Source organism: Haliotis asinina, chromosome 15, assembly GCF_037392515.1.
Source record: "Haliotis asinina isolate JCU_RB_2024 chromosome 15, JCU_Hal_asi_v2, whole genome shotgun sequence".
NCBI lineage: Eukaryota > Metazoa > Mollusca > Gastropoda > Lepetellida > Haliotidae > Haliotis > Haliotis asinina.
Window position 1 is genome coordinate 29,601,151 of NC_090294.1, and position 24,568 is coordinate 29,625,718.

Sequence of the window (24,568 nt, forward strand, 5' to 3'; positions counted from 1 at the left end):
CTGACCCTTGGAGGTGCCAGATTCTTGGAAGTTTAGATTCACTCTTGACAACAATAGATGAATGGTTGGATGAATTGCCCTTAAGTGATGGGTGGGTAGCAGGGTAAGGGGGTGGGTAGCAGGGTAAGGGGCTTGGCACTTGAGCAGGGATGTTTCAAGAAGAAATAAAAAGTTGTTGTAGAAAAGGTATCAACAGATAACAGCAAAAAATGAGATGAAGAGAAGAAAAGGTGGGTTCTGATGAATGCAGGGATGGGCAGGGAAGAGTTATAAAGGATGTTGAATTTGGGCAGCCAGACTTCCTTGACAACCACTAATTGGTATAGAGGTAGGCTAACATTTTCCCTGATAGGGAAGGGAAGCTTTTGAATCAGTAGATTGACACTATGTCAGGATACCTTGTAGGACATTCGTCTGGGAATACTGGACAGGTGCCAATTTAGACATGTCACCCTGTGCAAAACATGCAAAACAAAACTTTGTCCAAGTCACTGAACAGTAACCTTGTAGACGGACATACAGACAAGTGATATGTGTTGGTGTGCTTACAAAAAGTTCACAAAAAATGTGCACAAATGCATGCAGATGGGCACAGATCTGACACTTCTCACTATGCATAGACCCCTGCTGTCTAGACTGAAACCATCACTCATGCAGAAACTAGATTTCATTTGAATTTGACAATCATACAGAAATATCCAGAAGTACATGAGGCACTTGGCAAGCTCCTGTCTTCACATATTAATCAAACCATGACCTACAACACATGTTGACCGGCAACAGCTGATGCAGACATACAAGTACTGCGAGACAACCTGACACAGACATACTGACTGACTCTAAACCTCTACCCAGAACACATCTGTCTCCACTAAACTCTTGGACAGACTAGAATCCCATAGACAGAAACAGTGCTTTAGTTCATGCAAGCTGATCATCTACATATGAGATTGAGCACAATGTGATATCAAGGCATAACAGCTAGGTTACTACATTGCAGTGCTTATGTCCACATGATGTAGCTGGTGTCTGCATAGCTTGCATAGCTAGCACACACTGACTCAAACACCTGACAGGGTGTATGTGGGCAGAACCTCTGTAGCAAGTAAAACTGCAGGTTGTGTATATTGGATTGGAGTCTTCCTGGGTTTGGCAAGGGCAACGCATGGTACAGGCATGTAGGCCCAGTGTAGGCAATCCAGACAAGGCCCAATTAAAGCTAATCATTGGAAATCACCTCAAGCCATGCTGGCTGCATGCCAGGACTACACAATCAAGCTGGACGGCATGCAGAGCAGACGTACTTGTGCCAGGAAGAGAGAGAATAAAAGAAGGAAGAATATATTGGATGAAGTGCTTGGTGCTGTGATTTTTTTTTTGGGAGGGGGGGGAGAAAGAAGGGGAGAGCGAGGGAGTGAAAGAGAGGAAGAAAAATAAAATGGGGTTTATTGAGTGATTGGGGGATACAATTTTGGTGGCTGGTTGTTGCAGAATATAAGGCAAATGTGGAGCAATTGATTGGAGGCAGATAACAAAAATGAAAATTTGAGAAGTAGGTTAACATAGTGGTTGAGGTAGCAGCACAGATGAATGATAAAACTGTGTAGTGAAGGGGGAATGAAATGGAATAAGGCTGCCATGATGGGGATTAGCTTTTGGAATAGAAGACAAAATAAAGGAAAGGAGGCAGGATTGAATGAAAGGTCATTCAGGGTGAAAGGGGTGGACTGTGTGGATGCATGGCACACAATACTGGCTGAGGGCAAGGAGTGGTAATTACATACCAGTGCTGAAGGACACAGGCAAAGATAAATGGTAACAGGAAACTCCAGCCTGAATAGTGATAGACAGAATTGGGCAGGGACGAATAAACTGGACAATAGGGAAACATAAACTACACATAAAGACAAGTCTTTTGTGTCACACAGTCAGACTTTGTTCTGAACATAAAATCAAGCATACATACATTACAATGAAAACAGAAGAAAGTACGGATGTAGATGAATGTGGCCTTTCATGAAGTCAAGGTTTTTTAAAAAAGACAGTTTAAGTTTGATAACATTGAAAATTACTTTAGCAATTGTCTAACAATATCAACAGTGGATAGAGAAAAGGCCATCAATTGGAAAAAGAGGATAAATTGGTTACTGGCACAGGGATTTAGAAAAAGACACTATAAAGTGGATCAAATTGCATATGAACTTTAGAAGGTCTTCTGAGTTGGTGAGAGGATAGAAAGAAAGAGAGAAAATGGAAAAGAGATATACACTGGTTGTTGACATGGGAATTGAAAAAAAATTGATGAAATTGCACATTAACTTTAGCAGGCTTACCAAGATGGCGTGAAGATAGAGAGAATGAGGTCAGGAAGGAGGAAAAGGAAGGAGGTATACACTAGTTATTGTGACGGGGATATATATGAGTAAGCCATGACAGAAATGAACATGAAAGCAAATGGAGCCTGAATATGGGGCAGGTAGGTGGAGAAAGGGAATGAGTTAGTGCAAGGGGATGAATGAAGGAAATTGCCTGTAAAGATAACGCCTGTTTAGATCGATACCAAGTTCATAGCTACATAAATGCATGCAAGCGTCGAGAATGGAGGGTTCAGAAACTCTACAAGGAAAGAAATAACCAAATGAATGACACTTTTGTACTGGTCCTAATGCTAAAGTCACTTTTACACACCAAGCGAAATTCACATGTACAGCCTGGCCAACATTTTCAAATAACTCTCTCTATCTTATCTGAGAATTTGACAAGTAAACAAAGCTGAAATGATAACACATGGTCTAGTAACTCACGCTGACAAACTTGAGAGTGCATACCAAAGTTCCCCCACTGATGCAGTTGATGGCCCATGCTGTTTGGGGTATGACTGTCCAACATGCTGTATAGTGAGGAGGTTGCCATGCCGCTATGGTTGTCCAGTTAGCTGTATAGTGAGGTGGTTGGTTCAGGCTGAAGTGACTACAACCACAGGCTGGCAATATCTACCACAAGCACATCCTACATCCTTGCATGTCCACCATCACGATCTACACAACACTACTTTGATACACATCCTTCCTCAACATCTAAGCATGCTTCAAGTGTTCCTGTATATAAAGGCTAGTTGCGGCCTAGTGTATCCAATACAGGGTTTAAACAAACCAAGCAAAAGGGGAAACTATGCACAAAGTTGACAAAATGAAGCAAAAATCACACTCACAAAGGCACAATCCGCAGTCGTACCTTAGTCCCTCCATTCAAACCAAGAGTAAAGCCCTACTGTGACTTGAGAGAGGCAGCAGGGCTGGAGTAGAGTGGCTTGAAGTACTGTTTGGCTGAGCTAGCTAGGCTATATGGACTCCACTATGGCTGGGCGAGCAGGCAAGCAGACTTGCCTAGCTGTGATAAGGTGATTACCGGGTGTGTCTGTCACTGGCTGATGGCCATTGAAGCCTGGGGAGACTGTAGCCCAGTCAGTTTGCCTGACACACACACTCTCCAGCTCACACACACACTAAGGGTTTCCCTAGCTATGTTATCACTGCTGCCTGACCTAGTTGGGATGACCATGAGTTGACCCAGCTACACAGGACCATGATAGAGGGAAGGCCGGGTCTCCCCTCCCATTGATGACAACAAGGCTGGGGGGGGGGGCTTCTCTCCCTGGAGACTGTGGAAGTCAGGCAAATGTTGCTTGCCTTGTCAGTTGCGAGGAGTTGCCTGCTGGAGAGTCAGTTTTTTTGTTCATGATGAACCGGGAGGGGGGCTGAAGTAGTTCATGTGACAAAAGTGTTGTCTGGGTGTTGGGCTGGGAGTTTTTTATCCCATGGTGTGTTTTTGTGAGAGGCTTCGCTACAGCTTTTGGTTGTAATGGGGTAGATAAGAACTGGGAATAGGGATAATCTCCACACAGGAAACTAGAACAAAGACAGATCTCCTGGGAAATTTGCTAAAATGATAATGCCAGTAGACAGCAACTTGCTAAAATATTAGAAGCAAAGCCTAATGGAAGAGGGGCCGGGAGGAACCATGGTTGAGGAATCACTTCATTTAGTGAAGGCAGAGAAGCAAATACTCTGTGAAGACCTGCGACCATCATCTCAACCACATTGATTCGCAGTCCTTGATTGAAAGCCTGGTGGGGAAACTTTAGTCCAAATGTCATTAACTTCCTAAATTCGGTGTGAGTTTCCCACTGTCTGGGCTAGCTCCACAAGCGAAGGTCAAAGCAAGAAGGTGTATGGGCAACACACCTTGGAACCTTCACTTGGAATCGGCCCAGCTGTGTCACAATATTAACAAACTGCAGAGGACAATTTCTTGTCCCGAATGGGTGAACAAGGACTACGCAACCACGTCAGGCCTCACCCAGCTCAGTCTCTTCCTACAATCCCCCACCCTTCTTCTGCTCCCCCCAACTTCCTCCTTCTAGATTGCCCCCACCCCATCTTATCGCCTTCCTCTTCTCCAAGCCACTAATCTACTTTCATGTTGAAACCATAGGGAATATCTGGCTGGCACCATTGCAAGAGTTGTACTCTTGCTCTTCTACATGACAGTCTGGAGCATTTCTCAGCCAATTTCCAGGAGCACTAAAGATACATTCATTACTCTGGAGTCTGACAACCTTAAAGGAACATTTTGATCGTGTGTGGTGTTTTTGGTTTTTGCATGTAAAATATTAGTTCCAGGGGAACAAGGGTTCTGAATTACCCAGCCTTCTAGCTTCACAGACTTTGTGACCAGGGAATGGTTTTAGCAAATTCTTTGGTCTTCTGGAATTGCTTCAGTAGATATCGGAATCGGTAACAGTGACTATCCTTCTGATGCTAATTTCTGGGGGATAAGAGTCTCTTGCTTGAAGGAATATTCAAACAAAAAACAAATTTAAATGAATAGGATACAGTCTGAGAAATTAGACAAATTTTCTAAGCCCTAAATCAGAAAGAAACTGTACATGGAAATTAACTCTATTTTGGCAATAGAATTACAAGAATAATTACAAACTCACATCTGTCTGACTCTTACAGCCTTCTATGATCAAATGAAGTAGGTTGTTGTAACAAGTCATATACTGGGATACAACTTTTCCATCAAAGTTCATATTCCCCTAGTTTTGGGTTGAGTCAGATCCATGGCTAGTTATCTGTAATTATGTATCCATTTCCCAGAAAAAACCCCCAAAACATGGAGGAAGAGCCACAATTTACTCAAAACATTTCTGGGGAAACAATTTTATAGCATTGAAAAAGCATAACAATTTGTTACCAAATATACATTACTGAAAAAATATCCTGTCAATAATTAGAACCTGGTGAATATCTGTAAGTACATAGTATTGACAAGCTTTCTGCTTGGTCAAAATGACAACTGTGACAGATCATTTTTATCAGTCATTACCATCTCATGGTTGTCAGTGCCATGTCCAACTCTCAAAATCAAACAACAGACTTAGTTTTCAGCAAGGACTTCTTATATCCAAGGACAGGGTTTACTTGTATTACTTATTCTTTTCCTTCTTACTGAAAAAACTGCCTCGCATTACATTACATCCAAAACTGAGCCTTTTAAAGATTTGTCGCTATATCCATTTTGTTACAAATATACATCAAAGCTTGTAGAAATGGACAAGAGAACATACTATAAAAAAACTTACATATCTGATGATCAACTTCTATCAGTGTCTGTGTGTGAAAGCATTAAATATAACAAAATCTTATGGTAACAAAATGTTCCAGCCTAAAAAATCTTTCTGATGAAAAAAAAAAAGGTTGTCTCCTTTGTTACTAATCCACAAGTTTTTCTATGCACATCTACGACCAGGGTGGTGACAACTATATTATTCACACCCTAACCTTCCAGTCTCATCATGGTGTGATATATGTCATGTGAAACTCTATGAACTCAAACAGGAAATGCATTGTCTTTCCCCCCATAAACTGAAGGCAGGCTCTGCATATCTCCAACCCCCCTGCAGTGCTCCCCACTCCCTTGCCCCGAACCAACACCTACTCATTGTCAGGTAAGACAAAGGACCATAGGTATGCTGTTCTAGCCCAGATAGTCCTAGACCAGCCTCCAGCTATCAACCAGCAAGCTGTTGCTTCCTTCTGAAAAACCAGGGGCAAATTGCAATCTATTATGGGCAAATTTGATCTACAAAATTCTAGTCAACTGTCAATGTGTTAGTCCTGGGCAAATTTACTAAGCAAACAATCGGCTCGCAATGCCTGGGGAGTTTTTAGCCCAGCCGAAATATCAAATATTGCAAAAATAAAATGAACTATTATTCCCCTCATGAGCAAACAGTCCGGGAAATGGACAGGTTTCTCGTAGCTCAACTAGTCAGCAAGAGGAAACAGCACACTGTCACCATAAAAGCAGTGACGGGACACAGTTTATCTGTGTATATATGTCTGCTTGTCCCGACTGTTTTTGTCCAAGTACCAGGCCTAGGGCAACAGGAACCACTAGATTAGAATCCACTGTGTGCAGAGAGTGAGCTGAATTTGCTGGTGGATTTCGATACTGATGCATATCAAATTGGGAGTTTCTCACACACACAAAAATAACCCACACCAGCTGTGTGATGAAACATACATCATGTAGTAACCCCTATCTGTTATACATATTCATTATGAATACATTTGGTTGAGTACTGAGCAATTCAAGGGCTCTGTCATAACCCTAATGTGAAAAGTTCAAGTATTTCAGGGTGCTCAAATTCAAACAATGTCAAGGAAACCTAAAGATTCACATAACTTCACTCATAGAGACATACACCAAACAGTCTTGGTGTATGGATTTCTATTATACATTTTGAAATTGGTTTTGAAATTCATTCATTTGCTGAATCCTATTCGAGTTGCTGAGAACTGTGAAATTGCCATACAATATCTGCGTTCAAGCCTAGGTTGAAAGTCAAGCAGTCATAAACCTAAAGCAGACCTAGGACATATATTTCATTGCAAAAAAACCACAAGTCTGATGACCACCCTCAGTCAAACACTGTATTTGAAACCTACTGTTAAACAAGTAGAGCTAGCTGTCCATATAAGTCATTGAGAAGAATAACCATTAACTAAGTACCCTTCAGTTATCATGATATATCTGAAAAGTGACTCTGAAAGACATTTAACATATTTCATGTCACTGGCAAGTGGGACCACATTAATGCAAGGATTCTCAACAAAAACAGTTCTGAACTTTAGATGTGGCTAATGAATGAGACATAATTTTGACTATTGTGTACACTAAAACTACATTTCATCAAAACAGCTCATGCAAGGTACTGTCGATGACATTTTCCATATCGATGATAGGAATAATTCTTCCCATCAACAATATTTTTGTTTATCAATCTTTTTGATCAGCCCTACAGATAGGTGAGTTTTATTTTTTCAACAAATAGTGTTGTGGGTGCACAAACTATACTTGTGAAAGCACAAACTATATTAGCCATGTGACCCTCCCATTAAAGCATGTACTATTCTGCATTTCTTTTTCTAATTACAATTAATACTTACCTCTCTACTCACATACCTAACACTCTGCTCAGGATATATAGTTTTTTGCACCCTCCAAATTCATTTTTGACTCTATCAATGTACCATATTATATACTGTGTTTGTGTAGTTTAGCAAGTAATACATACCAAATGTATGTATTTCACATAGTTTATAAAATGTTATATTATTATGTTGGGCAAAGTTCCTCCCCTGTCAAAATTATGGTGGGCAAAGTTCTAGTAGGCAAAGTTCTGTATATCCATTTTACTACAACACTGGTGTACAGTCTATGTGAACTGCAACTTAAAGGAAGACATTTCATATGTCATATTTAAACTGTTTCTAGATCGACACATGATATTGATACATCTTGAAACAGTAATAATTTCTTAGAAATTTATGGTTGCATAATGTGAACTTTGTATGTTTCACTACATTTGCCATGACTCTTTGAAGCCTTCATGCATACAAACCTCTTGCTTATTTCAGCAACATACACATGTAAATGACTTTGGTCACCATCCCCTTATGATGAAATATTCATCCACACATGCTGACTTATTGATGTCATCTTTTCATGTTTTGTCAGGTAAATCAATCTATCATCCATGATTCAAGCCAAGCATGAAAGCCATGAGCCAAGAAGATGGATTTCAAGCCTGATTATTGATGAGTTTTAATCTAGTGTGTATTTTGCTATAAATTTACAACGTTATCTTCATACTTTATGTTGAAGAATTTAATTAAAACTGAAAACATTGGAGGAACTAAACTTTTCTAAAACCATAATTGATTTTAGTACTAACATCTGACCACGCTCACTACAAAACATTGATTTTTCACTTGCAACATCAAAAAATTTACATTTGTAAATGTGACAATGTTCCAAATGCCAAACTTGAGATCAGTCTTCATTAGAAAAAGCAAGGGACTTTCAATGAAAAATACACATACATTAGATTATAAACAACAAAATTATTTCTTGATAATGAATCTTAACTGGTGTGGAATTATTGTGTTCTTCATCCATAGAAAAATTTAGATTTCCACTGATAGTTGGTAGCGTTTGTCTAGTTGGATGTGAAGCTCTGTAAGTGTAATTATTCACGGGAAGGATTAGAAACATTAGCAGTAACTATCACTGGATGTCTTCCCTTAGCAACCATATAAACACCTGGCTATATTGGGACTGTCATGGAGTCCCATCATAGCCTCTCTGCTGAAACTTTAATGTGCAATGAGAAATCTTACACACTAAAGCTTGATTGAATTTGACATTTCAAAGATCATGTCAAGTTGCATGTTATGAATGATTTTCATTTTTTTTATTTAATATTTACAAACTGTTGTATTGATTATCCATGTCTATTTCTGTCAACTCTGTTCTTGTTCATCTTTCCTAATTACCTCATTCTACATCACATTCTTATGTTCCACCACTGTGATTTAAGGTAAGTTGTGTTCGCTCTACTTGGATCTATCCTCAGCAGTGAAGTGGCTCCACTAAAACTTTCATCAACTTTTCACACAGCCATTTTTCCCATCCTTCTCCCTGTTGGTCAATCAATGGACAATACATTCAAACACAACTGACCAGCATCCAGAATGGTAGGCATGGCCATGCAATATTCACCTTGGGCTTTTGCCATTGCTCAAATACCAAACCCGGGCTGAAGTCAATAAGGTATTAGATGTATGGACCTCCATTATGGCTGCTGTTCCCTAGACTACAAGCAGCAGATAAGGTTCCCCAGTTTTAGGTTGGACTCCAAAACAGCTTGATTTTGTTAGGACAGTGATGTGGGTGTACAGTGTAATGTTACAGTTTAACATAGGGCCATTGAATTATTTGTAATGTCATGGCAAGTTTGAGTTTTGGATGAAAAAATAAATATGGCTGAAACTGACTCTTGAATATATTTCTCTCATATAAAACATGTCTGCTGCATGGAGCTGATCAGGAAAATATCTTGTAGATGAGGAACAAGTGTCCATATACTATTCGGGCTCTGTTGTCCTTCAAGATGTAAAAGCTGTATTGATTGGAGGTATATGCATCTCAGGCATTTAATTACACCACTTCCAAAAAGGCATAAAGAGTCAAAATTTGCCTTGTAAATTTCAGGGATGCGTAAATCTTGCATTAACCTACCTCAAACTATCATATGCTCTTCTGAGTCTCACACCTGAAGGATGCTTCAACTGTTTTTCCCAAAAGATCAACCAAAAGGAAGTGCTCAGATAGTAACTTTTTCATAAAAACACAAAAGATGTCTTGAAAATTATCACAGTCTGTACTCATTTTTCGACTCCCTGGGAGTTGCTAGAATGTTTCTCTTCAAAGTCTCTAAGAACAAAAGAAACTGAGAGAAGAAAAAAAATGACCCAAATACCAGTTTTTTCAAGCTTCAAGACCTTTCCCTAAAAACTGTAACATAACCAAAGAGAGTATAAAAAGAACGAACAAAAACTGGCAATGTGCATCTTGAAAAGTGTTTACCTGAGAAAAAAAGTTTTTATCTATCATCTGAAACTGTTTAGAAAAGTATAAAAAATGCAGGAATATCACTTGGTTTGGTGTCTGAAATGGAGTATTTATCGAGCAATCCTTGCTTATCCCAGTCTTGGCAAGAGGGATTGGTAGAGGCAGAGCTGTTGCTCAGGTTAGCGATAGGCTGTCTTCAATGTCCTCTCTATTCCGAGTGGACCTAGTTTACTGAGAGCTGCCGGGCCAGGCCAACCTGGGAAGGAGGGAAAGGAACCCACATTGTCCTCCCGCACAAAGGCATCTAACTACACCCCCTACAACTTCATCTACAACAGTACAACCACCAGTGGTATCCTACCGACTGGCTGGCGTGTTGATATCCTGTAGAAACTGTCATCTCAAAGACACTGGTCTTTACAAATGACAAACAAGCTTGTCTTTTAACATCTTTTGTTTCCTTGTAAATTTTAATAAATGACACTGCATTAATCCAAACATCAAAGCAACCTAAAAAATGTTGGACTAAAAACACTTGAAGTTTGTGTCTAATTTGGGGAAAGTAATTAACATTATGTGTGTGATGTAAGCTAAGATTTAAAACTAGTTAGGATCAAGTTCAAAGAATTTGACTTTTATGACCTAATACTTGGTATCCAACTGTTGTAGAAAGTGGAAAAATATTAAGATAATCATGCTACAGGCTATATTTAACTACCACACAGCTACTGGCTTATAGCCTCAGATTATTCTCAGAAAAAATCAAGTATCAGTCATAGCTGTACATTTTGTCAATATGACCCAAACAAATTAAAACCTTAATCAAGAAAATTCATGCCCAACGTTTTTAATTACTGGCCAACACTAATCTCAGTCTCTATTGGAATAATCTCACGAGGACAACTATAAAAACCCCAGGCAACAGTGGTGAAATTTCAGTATTTACTTTCAATTTGCCATACCACTTCTTCACTGGACAGCAGCCTGTGTGCAAGTGATGAGAACTTCTCAACTGGCTTTAGTTATAATTCACCCAGTGAAATGAGACCTAGGAAGGGGAGAAAACTGATCCCTGAATCCAAACACATCCCCCAAATTACAAGTTGGTCCCAGATGTTTGAGCTCTCTCCACACAGCTCAGCGGGAGCTTGGGATAGGCGACTCTCAGGCGCAGAGCTAGATAAACACCAGTTTTTCATTTTGTCTCAGTTTTAGACCCCCCATGCCACCTCTCCCTCCTGCCATGATAACCTCCTAGGTGTAAGCACCTTTATATTGGCTTGAGATTCGTGAGAAGTAAGTAGTTTCCATGGTGTCTCTTGTTCACGAGTTTCATCGACTATTTTCACACAAGTTTTTGGCCCAGATTCATAGCAACAGCATCTGATTGCAAAGTTGATATTATGCATCAGTTGCCAGGTGACTACATTGTCATATCTGCTTCAAATGAATATATTTCATCCAATACATAGGCAATGGTATGATTACTAACAGAATGACAAAACCTGAAATCACATGTGTAAACAGATGGATCAACATATATGATCATGGACCCATTTCAAACACGAAAACATCAGGAGCCTCACTAACAATCATACACCACCCAAAATAAAACATTGGTGCAATTCCATCAGGCAAGACTTGATTATAAAACTCACTAAAGAAACAGAACAGCACAACCAAAAACTGCCGAAAGCAACCAAATTTTTCAAATTCCAAATTCATGAAATTGACATCCCGTTAGGGATTTGGGCCTTAATTGTGCCCCTTACAGACAGCAGAAAAGCATAAGCTAAAGTCATCAGATCCCTGGTCCCTGCTGTCTCAACTGCCAGGCACTGGTATTTCTGTCGCCAGGTCTAATCCCATTCTCATAGGAGCGGAGCTAGGCCCTGTCTTTTGTCTCTGCATCCAGGAAACTTACCCAGTCTAAGGACTTCAATGTTGGGAATACCTTCAACATCTCAAATGCATTTGAAATCTCAACCGAAATAGCTGCTTCCCAGTATAAATTTGATAGTTCACATGGTTACAAATCAAGGCAATGTTTTTGCCCTCCCTGCAGCAAATCAGGCACAGGAAACCTAACCTGTGCATTATCAGTTGGGCCTGGGTTATAGTCGCTTTCAGATTTTGCTGGCTTTTCAACAAACAGGCAGTGTGTTCAGTCTCAGAACTGACGGTTGCTATCTGAACATATTCCAACTAATGAAGGACAAATGCACCTGCCTATTCATGTAAAATATTTTCGTTACAAACATATTTAGAGCCATTGCGTGCTTACTTTAGTGACAAGAACATAAAATCACTTGTTCTAATTCTAACAAGGCCAAAAATATAATCAAATCATTTTTCTTGTTCAAATTAGGGGTCAGTTTTTGAGTGTTGGTAGATTACTTTCTTTTCCAACAGCAATACTCCATGAAGATCACTGAAAAATATTTCCACCAGTTTATTGCACTTCAAGATGATCAACCAGAGCCAGGCATATCTTGTCAGATGTCATAAATAAATAATTCTGCAAACTATTAGAGGCCAACTAAATACCCGAGACTAAATGAAATAATAATTCATTGTCAATTGCCTGCTGCTGAAAGTTGAAACAAAGCATACCCTGTCAACTCTATGCTGGAGTGGGAGAGAAAGAAGGGAACACTCAACTAAAAGAAAATCTCCATGGCAACAGAACACTGTCAACATTTTTCATCCAATCAGTTGGCTTTAACGGTTCATTCCAATCAGAGATAAAATTTCATATTTTTTCTTCCTTCACAGGAACTAGAATCCAGAGACCATAAACACAGCTCAAGGCTTCAGAGAATGTACATTTCCTATAATCATGAATAAAAGGCACTTAACTGCAAAATATTTACTGTGAAAAGCTTTACGTTATACATTTTGCAAATAATTACATCCAAAACTGATAATTACAGCATTTTCCAAGACAGGATGTCTTGCTGAAATATCAATGGAATAAACCATGAGCTATTCCTTGGCTTGAAGATTTTCATTAATCTTTGGCATCAAACCCATCAAGCTCTCCCAAAATCCTTGTTGATACCAGAGAGCCAGCCAGATAAAACAAACTATTAAGACAGAAACATGATTGAGGAGAAATGTTGAATAGAAGAAAGAAATACAGCAACACATAACTGCTAGCCATTATTGTTAATATCCAACATCTCTGATAATGTCTTGGACATCCCATTGCATAACAATAGCATTGCCAAAATTTGGGCAAGTTCATCTCATGACTGTGTGTGTAGGGGTGGGGGTGGGGTAGGGAGAAGGGAAGAGTGGTTTAGGTATGATATTGTGTTTCATTAGTTTTTAAGGGATGGAGAAATCAAATTCTCATTTAAACAGCTTCCCCAGCTGTGGTCTAAACAATCAAATGCACATTTGGGAAGTTGAGCATCTCATTTGCAGAGACAAAAAAACACAAACCAAAAATATGTGGGCATAAACCTCATTTCTCATACCCTCTTGCTGGCACTATCTGAAATTGTTTAAATGTAAAAATACTTTCAAAAAGAAATTATCAGAGAGAAATGATATGAACGTTGTTAAAAGCAGAAAACTGTAATCATAACATTAATAAACAGACATATTCTATATCTATACAGCTGCTTATAGAATTTGACAGTTAACTGTTGCCATGGAAGCTGTCATCAGTTTCATTCCAGAGAAAGTACTCCTGTCTTCATGACATCTGCTTCAAATTTTCAGACTATGTAATTCAAAATGAAAATGCCTCACAGTTTACCACAGTGGGGTCCTGCAGATGTTTGTAGACAGTTATCAAACAGGACAATTTTTATTTGACAACCAAAATCATGGTGACCTTGTCTTACAAATCTAGATTCATAAGGTCCATCCTTTCACTGATTCATTCCTTATTCAAGGAAGAGCACTATATTCAAAGTCTTACAACCTAAAATTTTACACTAACAACCTTATTTTCCTGCCTGAGTGAGCTAAGTCAATGTTGTTTTATGCCCTTCTACAATGTTCTAGCTATAATTATTAGTTGACAACTTGAGTGACAATTTACAATTCCTGAAAAGTGCTAAGCCCCTCTGCTGAGGATGTATACTATACCTTTCATAATTTGCATGTAGTAAGTAACATGCATTCAACACATACTGGATGAGTGGAAGCAACCACTGCACCTTGAGTGAATGTGAGTGAATGAAAGATATCATAGAACCTTTTGTGAATGTGAGTGAATGAAAGATACCACAGCAGCTTGTGAAAATGTGAGTGAGTGAAAGATATCAAAGTACCTTGTGTGAATGTGAGTGAATGAAAAATATCAAAGCACCTTGAGTAAATGTGCGTGAATGAAAGATATCAATGCACCTTGTGTGAATGTGAGTGAATGAAAGGTATCAAAGCACCTTGAGTAAATGTGAGTGAATGAAAGATATCAAAGCACCTTGGGTGAATGTGAGTGAATGAAAGATATCAAAGCACCTTGAGTAAATGTGAGTGAATGAAAGATATCAATGCACCTTGTGTGAATGTGAGTGAATGAAAGATATCAAAGCACCTTGAGTAAATGTGAGTGAATGAAAGATATCAAAGCACCTTGAGTAAATGTGAGTGAATGAAAGACATCAAAGCAACTTGAGTGAATGTGAATGGATGAAAAATATCAAAGCACCTTGAGTAAATGTGAGTGAATGATATCAATGGACCTTGTGTGAATGTGAGTGAATGAAAGATATCAAAGCATCTTGAGTAAATGTGAGTGAATGAAAGATATCAAAGCACCTTGAGTAAATGCGAGTGAATGAAAGTTATCAAAGCACCTTGAGTAAATGTGAGTGAATGAAAGATATCAAAGCACCTTGAGTAAATGTGAGTGAATGAAAGGTATCAAAGCACCTTGAGTAAATGTGAGTGAATGAAAGATATCAAAGCACCTTGAGTAAATGTGAGTGAATGAAAGATATCAAAGCAACTTGAGTGAATGTGAGTGAATGAAAGATATCAATGCACCTTGTGTGAATGTGAGTGAATGAAAGCAACCACAGCAACTTGAGGGAATGACAGCTACAACACCTTCAGTAAATAATTCGTTTATTTGTTTATTTCACCTATATGGCGGCCATCTGTAAATTATTGATTCTGGACCAGACATTCCAGAAATTAACAAAACAAACACCCATCTACAATATAATACAATGACATTTCTCAACCAAATCGAAGAGTCTGACCACTTCTTCCTACGACAAGCCTGGGTTCCTAAAGACCAAATATAACCCGGATGTAACAGCTAGACATATAGCTATTGATGAGTAAGACTTTTTGCTCAGTAAGACAGCATCATACCCATGCTCTAGTGCTCTACTGAAGAGGTCAACATTTCAGACCTACACCGCTTCAGGTGGTCCTCCCATGAGTCAATATGTTGGAGAAGACTGGATACTTTTGACCACAGCATCAAACTCACTTCACACGTTCCTGAGATAGTAAACATAATGTGCATAATGAAAAGAAACTAGTACCATTTCTTTTTCTTTCCTTCATCAAAGATACCAGTGAACAAAGAGCTTGCATCTGATGCAATAATAATGTGATTATTTATAACGCACCTCTTCCAGGATGGGAATCCTGCTTAAAGCACACAATCTGGTCATTATTAACTTGAATAACCCAAGCTAGAAGGTTAATAGTCTCATGACTTATTTCACCGGGTACCCACTTTCTACTGGGTTAACAGAGGCAATTTCAACAGAACGCACTTGCCAAGGGTATCAAACATGCTTTGTTGCGGGGCACAACTGATGTCCTGGAAACTTTCAGGAGTTTCTGAACATGGTCACCCATCCATGGACCCTCCACGCTCAGCGTTGCTTCACTTCCACTAATTGTGACCTCAGCTCTATGCACAGGGCATCCTCACCACCATGATAATAACATAACAATCATTTGGTGTATCAGTATATATTTTAGTATATTTTAGCCTGTTTTTGGTGACAATCTAAGTCAGTTTTAGGCCTGAAAGTGAAATCTGACTCTTCATTTGGCGATATTAAGGACACAAACGTAAGGATTTTTTTTTTCACATTTTGGAATCTAGAAAACCAACCATGATGGTTTTAATGGCCAGCACAAATCAATCAACCAACCCGACTGTATTGAGTACTCAAGCTGCCTTTTCACCAAATTGTATGCCTATAATATGAATATTCATGTTTACTGGGAGTAGGCTCATTTTCTTCTAATGTTTCTTTACACTCTAACAATATGACTTAACTGAACTGTGTTGATGGCACAGTAAGTTCAAGTGATGGTCAATGGACTTCAGTAATTCTAAACTGCTGTCAAATGAACACATGGCTGCCTACGGTAGTCAAATGGGACTGACAAAGGGAGATAATTATTCACAAATTCTGTCGCTTTTGTCTCAGTCATGCAGTTCTCTCTGTTATGTTATCACTTCGAGACTTGACGGATGTAAGTTTTCACAGATATTTATTAAACACCAGAGTATGTGAAGCAAAGCTGTAAAATGACAGACAGTGTTGATCAAAATCCTGCTGTTTTCTACGCTCATTTATTTGTACAATAAATATTGATTTTACACGTTACCTTGGCAACAATCCCCATGCAGCTGACTTCATTTGCAAAGTGTGATTTGCCTATATTGATACAAAAAGGGTACCCGGTAGGATATAACCTTTTACGCAAAACATGAAACTTTCAAAGAGAATGCAATTTGAATTTACAGGGGTCCCCTGAGTGGGATGAAAATATGTCACAAACATAATCACAGCTACCTTGTGAACTGTACATAAATGGACAATCACCATTATTTCAGCTATTTCAAATCAGAGAAATTATGAGTGATATTTCCACGGAATAAATTAACATACAACACCAAGCCAGAAGTTATGTCAAGCCAAATATTTGCCACATTTATCCAGACACATTCACAATACATTCCATAAGCCAGAATTCCACTTTCTGCAATAAAAGATATAAAACCAGTCGACCTAGCCATGTGCTCGATCACATTTATCTACCTCAGACGAGGGTGTGGAAGAGTGAGGAGACCCACAGAAAGGATCTTACTGGAATGAGAGGGTCTTGGGGATGAATAAAATATCCCTTCAGTGAGTCATCAGCAAAATCAATTGTGTACACCTACAATGTTTTACATACAATGCCAGGCCAGCATCCAGGCTAACCACTGCCACAACGGTTTTAGCATGAAGCACTCTTTACCTGACAGAGGATGCTTTTAAGACCTACCAACTGATGTTGGGTGGTGGGTTGGTGGCCCAGATCCTGAGACGGATTGACGTGGTAATAATGGAAGCCTGCAAATCGGATCGAGACTTACTGGAGCTACATACTTACACTGCGATTGAGTGCACACAGGCAGAGTCCAATATGTCAGTTGCTAGGCAGGCCCAAACTTTGCTTTTCACAAAGCCAGGACAAAAACATTTGGAGTGGGATTGACAGCTGCCTACCACACACACAGAGTGTTTTTTATGCGATGCTTCTTTCATGTTCATAAACACCAGACAATACTGCAGGACCTGATTTCCAATTTACAAATAATATCCCAAATTCATGGACAGAAATATTGAGAACATACCTTGTACTCTTGAAGAGCATGATAACCCCATCACTGACGAAATGAAACAAAATGTTGAAAAAAGAAAGAATAACATAAAAATGATTCTGATGAATAAATGAAAATGGCTGTTGAGTTCAACATGAGAAATGTACATTGTTCAGTGGGCACATGTGAGTGAAAACCCCTAACCTGTGTGAACCACTCAGTGAAACACATCTGAAAGTACATGGTTGAGTGAAACATGCCTGAAAGTACACGGTTGAGTGAAACACATCTGAAATGTACATGGTTGAGTGAAACACACCTGAAATGTACATCCATTGAGTGAAACACGCTTGAAAGTACATGGTGGAGTGAAACACACCTGAAATGTACATCCATTAAGTGAAACAAGATGAATGTACATTAAGTGAAACACCTGTGATGTACATCATTGGGTGAAACATATCTGTAATTTACATTGTTGAATGAAGCACACCTGAAATATACAGTGTGGACTGAAACACACCTGTGATGTACACCATTGGGTGAAACATACCTGTAATACATTGCTGAGTGAGAAACACCTGAAATGTACATTGCTGAGTGACAATCACCTAGCATGTACACCACTGAGTGAAACATGATAAATGTTCATTGATGAGTGGAACACCTGAAACATACATCCTTTGATGTACATTGTATCCCATCTGGGAAGCATGAACACATGTTTAATCAATATGGTTTTCTTTGCATTGTCAAACTAATTTAAATGATAATTCAGCGATCATGTTTCTCCCGAGTGTATGAACCACAAACATGTTGAATTTGATATACGAAGCTTGTTGAATGTTGAAAGATCTGTACCAAATCAATTTTTTCAATACTACATTGAGTTTACCATAAACCTGTTTTGTATTCACAAGGCATTATTGGTTTTGAACTGAGTTTGGAAGACAGAAAGAAGAAACTTAAATTCATATTGAAGATGATCCTTGCAGGTGTTTCACACCAATCATGATATGTCATGATATAGACAAGCATCTGAAATTGAAATAGTGGCTTTCATGTTTCTACCATCACCTTTCAAACATATGCTGTAAGTATAACAAGCCAAGTGCTTTGTCCAAGGATTTGCTATGCAAGATTCAGACCTGTAAGTCCCCATGAGCCTGCCGAAGACACTACTTAGCATCATGACATGACATCATATACCTAGTTGGCAGCACAAGGTGGGATGGCCACGATGTGTCATACCTTACACTCATCAAGTCAAGCATGTCAGCAATCTCAAGTAATTAAGTATTCTCACGTTTATTTCAACTAAGTCACTTGTGTCCTGTTTCCTTATCATCACCCAGGATACACCATCTTGTACTGACCTATTTCGATCATTCTGTCCCTCATACATATATCACAAAACATACTTAGATGACCTCAAAACGCCAGCAGGAGACAGGGGCTATTTTCGGTCATGACCACAAGGGAACTATGTAAATAGAGCGTTGATTTAGCTTGGTGTCAAGGATGTGTTATGGTCAAGAAGGAAAGTGGCCACAACTGACGAATATCAGAGACAAAAAACAAAATCTCCAGCAATCCCTTCCCAGTGTGATATTTACCTGAAACATATGATTATGTCCATTGCTGATAACATGAAAGAATGTTGCATGTCACCCTCTGACTCTCTCTGCAGTGGCATGTTTCCGATTAGACCATGAACCTATATTGTTAGTCAAAAGTAAGTACCCATCAAACACTTTTATACAACAGAAGATCAGATTACCAGTAACAGACAGTTGGTCCCAGAGATTATTAGGTAGAGTAGAGATTATTAGGTAGGTAGGAATACAGCCAACATCAATCAAACCTGTTTATCTAAAATGAAATATACCATTCATAATAAGTAGGGGGATATTGGATTTACAACATTGATAACATACAAATGATGAAGCCGAGGAGGAAACAGATGATGAAGAGAAATTAAGGGAAAATGTGAAAAATTATTCCATTCCTTTTAAAAATATTTCATCAATATGGATATTTACTTTTTCTCATAAGCATTGCCATTGGCTAGTGGTATGGTCACAAAGTAGAATATCCCCTACCTTTTTATGAATGGTATATAAGGAACCACGTTCAATAAGATGTCTGAACAAACTGCCCCATCAACTTTAAGTGATGATTCTTCACCATGTTTTCACACATTAGGAAAGGTTTGGTAATGTTATGCAATAATTCATCCAGCAATAGACATTGTATCAATGTACAGATATCATCTAAACATTTTCTACCATGATATGTCATTTGCATATGCATTTATTCATGATACAGAGTTGTGATTGGTGGATCACATCTTATCCACTATTCATGACATGATAATAGAATTTATCAACCATGCTGATTTCTGTACATGCTCTTGGGTACTTATTTTGAATGATTTCATTCACAATAGCATCAAAGCCTCTGCAAGTTAGAAGGGACAAACCTGGAACATATGCCATCAAACACTTTTTAGATCACAAATGAATTTAAGTTGGAATAAAATCGAAGAGTATTATGTAAAGTCTCAGGGTTTTTCTGAGCACATCTTTACAAATTGTTCAAGCGTGGTTGAATTTCAAATGATTTTAAAAATATCTTAAAACAACTTTTTTAAAATTGAATAATAGCAACAGGACTTATCAAGTTCACAGGTGGTAGATCCGGACTCCAGACCTTAATGAATACATCTTTAGAAAGACCCGAGTACAAACAAGTTCGCCCACAGAAATGACTTTCCTGTGACATTATGATTCATTTAAGTGCATCCACCCGCATTGTTATCAGTTTGATTACAGTCATCCTAAATCCTGGAATCTGTAATACCACGGACCACCATGTAATCACAATGGATAAAGCAGTGTGCACTGAGTGACTCCAGATCGTCATCGGGCTGTTTACTGACCAGACATCATACACAGACAAACAATGCCTCTCTTCAACCATGATACATCAATTCCTCACATGGAATTCACTCAAATGTTTGATTTTATATTTCTCGTAAAATTAATATCCAATATTTTGTAACAGATTCTCATCACATTCATGTCAGTAAAACAATAATGCACAGAGCTAAAAATCAACCAGCTGTACATATATATCTGATTGCTTAGAGTTACACCAGAAAATCCAGTAGACGATATTCAGTCAAGCGCAAGCCATAAAATGAAGCTACTGTTTAAATTTCTTTCCTCATTTAAAAGCTGGTGTTGCTGACACTGTCAAGCCTTTACAGATGTAGATGTTAGGAGGAGGGCGTGGCATTAACGTCATTCTGTTTCTATCCCACTTTTACTATCAAGTTTGCCTACATACTCTGGGTGGACATGCAAGTAGATAAAATGTATAATGCCTGAAGCAATGGAAAAGTACCACAGGCCGGAGAACTGAAACTGACAAGTGAAATAGACATGTAATGCACATCACATGAAATCGACAGTTTTTGCAAATGATGGCAATGAAATGGGGTTCAGCTCAAGAGCATTCCACTTACATAGTGATGTTTCAAAATGAAATATTCCATGCAGAACTTTTCATATGTGCATGTGAAAATTGACAATTTTGTGTCTCTCAGCGGGAATTGAAATGATAACATCATGTAATGAATTTCTACTGGGGTTTCACTGTATTTACAGCTGTTGTATGTAGCAATAACGGTTACTGACCAGCATCTGTGACCAAGTAACGAAGGAAGGCTTGTACAAGTCCCTTCACCAATACACTCATTCATGCTTCACTGAATATCAATTCAACATTTTTTTTTTCATCATCGACCTCAGCAAGCCTTTGAAGTCCTGCCTCGATATAAAACAATTCTGTTTCAAGCTTATTCAATTAATTTTGCCAACTTCAAAAGTATCATGGTCGTTTTTCAACATACAATGAGTAACATTTCTTGATTATTCTGGGTAGCTTTTATACTGAAGGTCTGAGAAGTGTTATAGAGAGGAAGGCTGGGATATGGTCTAGTTCACATGGTACATCCAATAATGAAGAGAGTATTGATAGACTCTGAGCTTGGTTCCATTTTATCTTACAAAAGAATGTGGGAAATTGTAAAACAGCTCTTAGATAGCTAATCCATAATGTTTTTCAAAACAAAATGTCCATAAAACATAAATTTCAGATGTTGACTTCAATTCACAGCAATTATCTGGAAGATATAGAATCATGCACTACTGAATAGGAACAGACCTAAATGCAAGGGGAAAATGTCAGTCACATTTACCCCGGTGGATAACAATTTGAATAAGATAATTTTTCTGAAGTAATTGAGCATAATTACATTGACAAATGGAGTTTGATTTTAAATGAAAAGTGCAAACCAATTACCCAACAAAAATTTAAACACATAATGAACAAATTATGGAATATCAGAAATGATTGAGCAACTGAATTAATGTAAACAAACATGGGGAAAGTGGAAAATGTAATTTATTCTTACTCATGAAAAACAAGACAGTGGCTTTCATGAAAAGAAGTTTTATGTATTTAACAAGAAAAGTTAAACATAGGAGAAGATGAACAGGAAAGGAGGTAAAGCTTAGTCATATGAGTAAGGAATACAACATGGTCACATAAATGAGACATCAGAGAAAGACATGACAATTACCAAACACAAAGAATCCAGGTTGAAATCCCTCGAAGAAATAAATGTATGAGGAGGGTCAAATGAAACGATTTCGCCCTGAATAAAACTTAAATGCAAACTCAACATTGATTGGAGAGAGCGATAGGGGTCCACAGATCCGGGAACCACAATGAGGGCAGAGCTTGTCAGATGGACGCCCCTTCTGGAGGGTAGGTGAAGGTAATTGAAGGGTCGGAGGTGAAGGTAATTTAAAGGGTTTAAGGTGAAAGGCAGGCTTAGAACAGGGTCGCAGCTGTGTGGAGTATGATGTTTTAATCAGCATGATGTAGGGGCTTAAGGAACAACATCGGTTAATGATTCTTTACTTTTAACTACAATAATTAAAACAGCTGCCTTTATTCAGTGGTTTCAACAAAACTGTATATGTAAATAATAAAAGTGAGCGAAGATTTATACTTGTGTCAACCATTACCTTTTTTAAAGGTAAGTGACTGAAATATACAGAGTATTATCTGACAGCAAAGATGCATACATATATACAGCTTTGTCTGAAGGTTATTTGTTGAGTAAACAAATGGATTTGAAAGCCCACTATTTCCTTTATGTGAAAACTCGCACACCAATACATTCTCAATTTCAATTAATCATTACAGTGACTATACTCTCATTTACTTACCAGACAGAAAAAGCTAGGTTTATTTATTCAACTGAACATGAATACTGAACACCGTTACTTCCTGTAGCCATTGAATTCTCCCATTTGATAACAATGGCTATCAAGGAAAGCAAAATAACTTGAATTATTAATCATCTCCCAAGAATGAGTATAACAAATATGATCACATCATTATGAAGAAGGCCAAAAGTGAATTGCTTCTTGAATAAATAGTTAGCTAATCATTAAGAAAAAAGAGTAGACATAAGTAGTGGTTGCCTGGGAATGGGAATTAGAAATCAACACTGGGGCTAGTGATTCATGGAAAAAGTGAGTGAGTGAGTGAGTGAGTGAGTGAATGAGTGAGAGTGAGCGAGAATGAGTGAGTGGGAGTGATTGAGCAATATCCCAACAATGTCAATGTGGGGGACACCAGAAATTGGCTTCATAGATTGAACCAATGTGGGAAATCGAACCTGAGTCTTCAGTGTGTGTGTGATGAGCGAACGCTCTAATCACCTGGCTACCAACCACCCCTCATGAAAAAAGAATCAGAGTAAAACAAAACAAAAGCATCTAACTTTACAAATCTGTAGTTGCCTAGATAACTGATTTTCTCTTCCTGTGAAAAAAAAAACCAGGAAAAAATGTCCCGATTGTATGTCAATACTGTCTCCCAAAAACAGACTATGAAAAAAATATCATTGCTTGACCACAGTAGAGGATACAGTCCAGCAAAGATCTTTAAGAACAAGAACACTGTGAACGAGTCAACATCAATGTGACATCTATATAAAGTTTGCTTTGATTCAAACAGAAATGAAAAAGAAACATGTCCGATTCCTCAGAGATGAAGGAGACCAAGTATTGGGATTGTTAGAGAAGCAAAATGTCAGCAGTTAATTATGTGGATGCAAAATAGTAACAGTGAAAAAGGGGATGTATTTCTTCCGAGTGCTCTAGAGGTATGGGAATAAGACAAAAAGCAACAGCTTCCGAATCCACCAACATTGATCAGGATCTGTATCTGCACCATAGATGTTACAAGCTGTAGTATAAGGACGACCCAGCCATGTAGTATTGTGAGTGTCTGTGAGCACCCATAGTAACTGTAGATTACTGTCAACAGGATAGGATACCACATCATATTGTTTTGGACAGTACCAAAAGTATACAACTCAAGTCTGTTTAGAATCAAACATCATTCAACAAATAACAATTGAAATATCCCAGTACACAATGACAGGGTAACCCTTGTAGAACATTAGTTTCATGATCAGTGAGTGAGTGTGTTGGGTTTTACACTACCTTTAGCAATATTCCAGCAATATCACGCCAGGGGGACACCAGAAATGGATTTCACACAATGTACCCTTGTGGGGATTTGAACTCAGGCCCTCGGCGTGATGTGCAAATACTTTAACCACTAGGCTACCCCACTGCCCAGATTCATGATGAATGAACACAGGAATATAGTCATGAGCTTGATGTGTACAATAGTGGTGTTCCGATTAATTGAAATAATCAAAGACTGGTCGCAGAGACCAAATGACCAAGCAATGGATCACATTTTCTCATAATCGAACACAAACGATTTTGGAACTTCTGTGTTAGTGTTTGAAACACTTGATGATGGAACATATCTTTGAAGTTGTCAGGACCTGAAAATGTGTTTCTACCTTAGAGAACTCACTTCACTAACTGAAAAGTCATGATTGAA

General features: G+C 38.4%; 1 protein-coding gene across 8 annotated transcripts in view; it reads right to left on the minus strand.

The window, feature by feature from the left end:
• Nucleotides 1-24,568, minus strand: part of LOC137266179 (E3 ubiquitin-protein ligase RNF38-like) — a 78,051-nt gene that overhangs the window by 23,784 nt on the left and 29,699 nt on the right. For 2 of the 8 annotated variants that reach the window (XM_067801675.1, XM_067801674.1), the window contains exon 1: nt 3,212-3,329. The exons of 3 other annotated variants lie outside the window; for them this stretch is intronic. In XM_067801675.1, the coding sequence (XP_067657776.1) occupies nt 3,212-3,248 (37 nt within the window). In that variant the 5' untranslated portion in view covers nt 3,249-3,329. Of the gene's footprint in view, nt 1-2,804; nt 3,330-24,568 lie in introns of those variants that run through there. 3 more of the 8 variants (XM_067801676.1, XM_067801673.1, XM_067801672.1) reach the window with 3 other exon arrangements.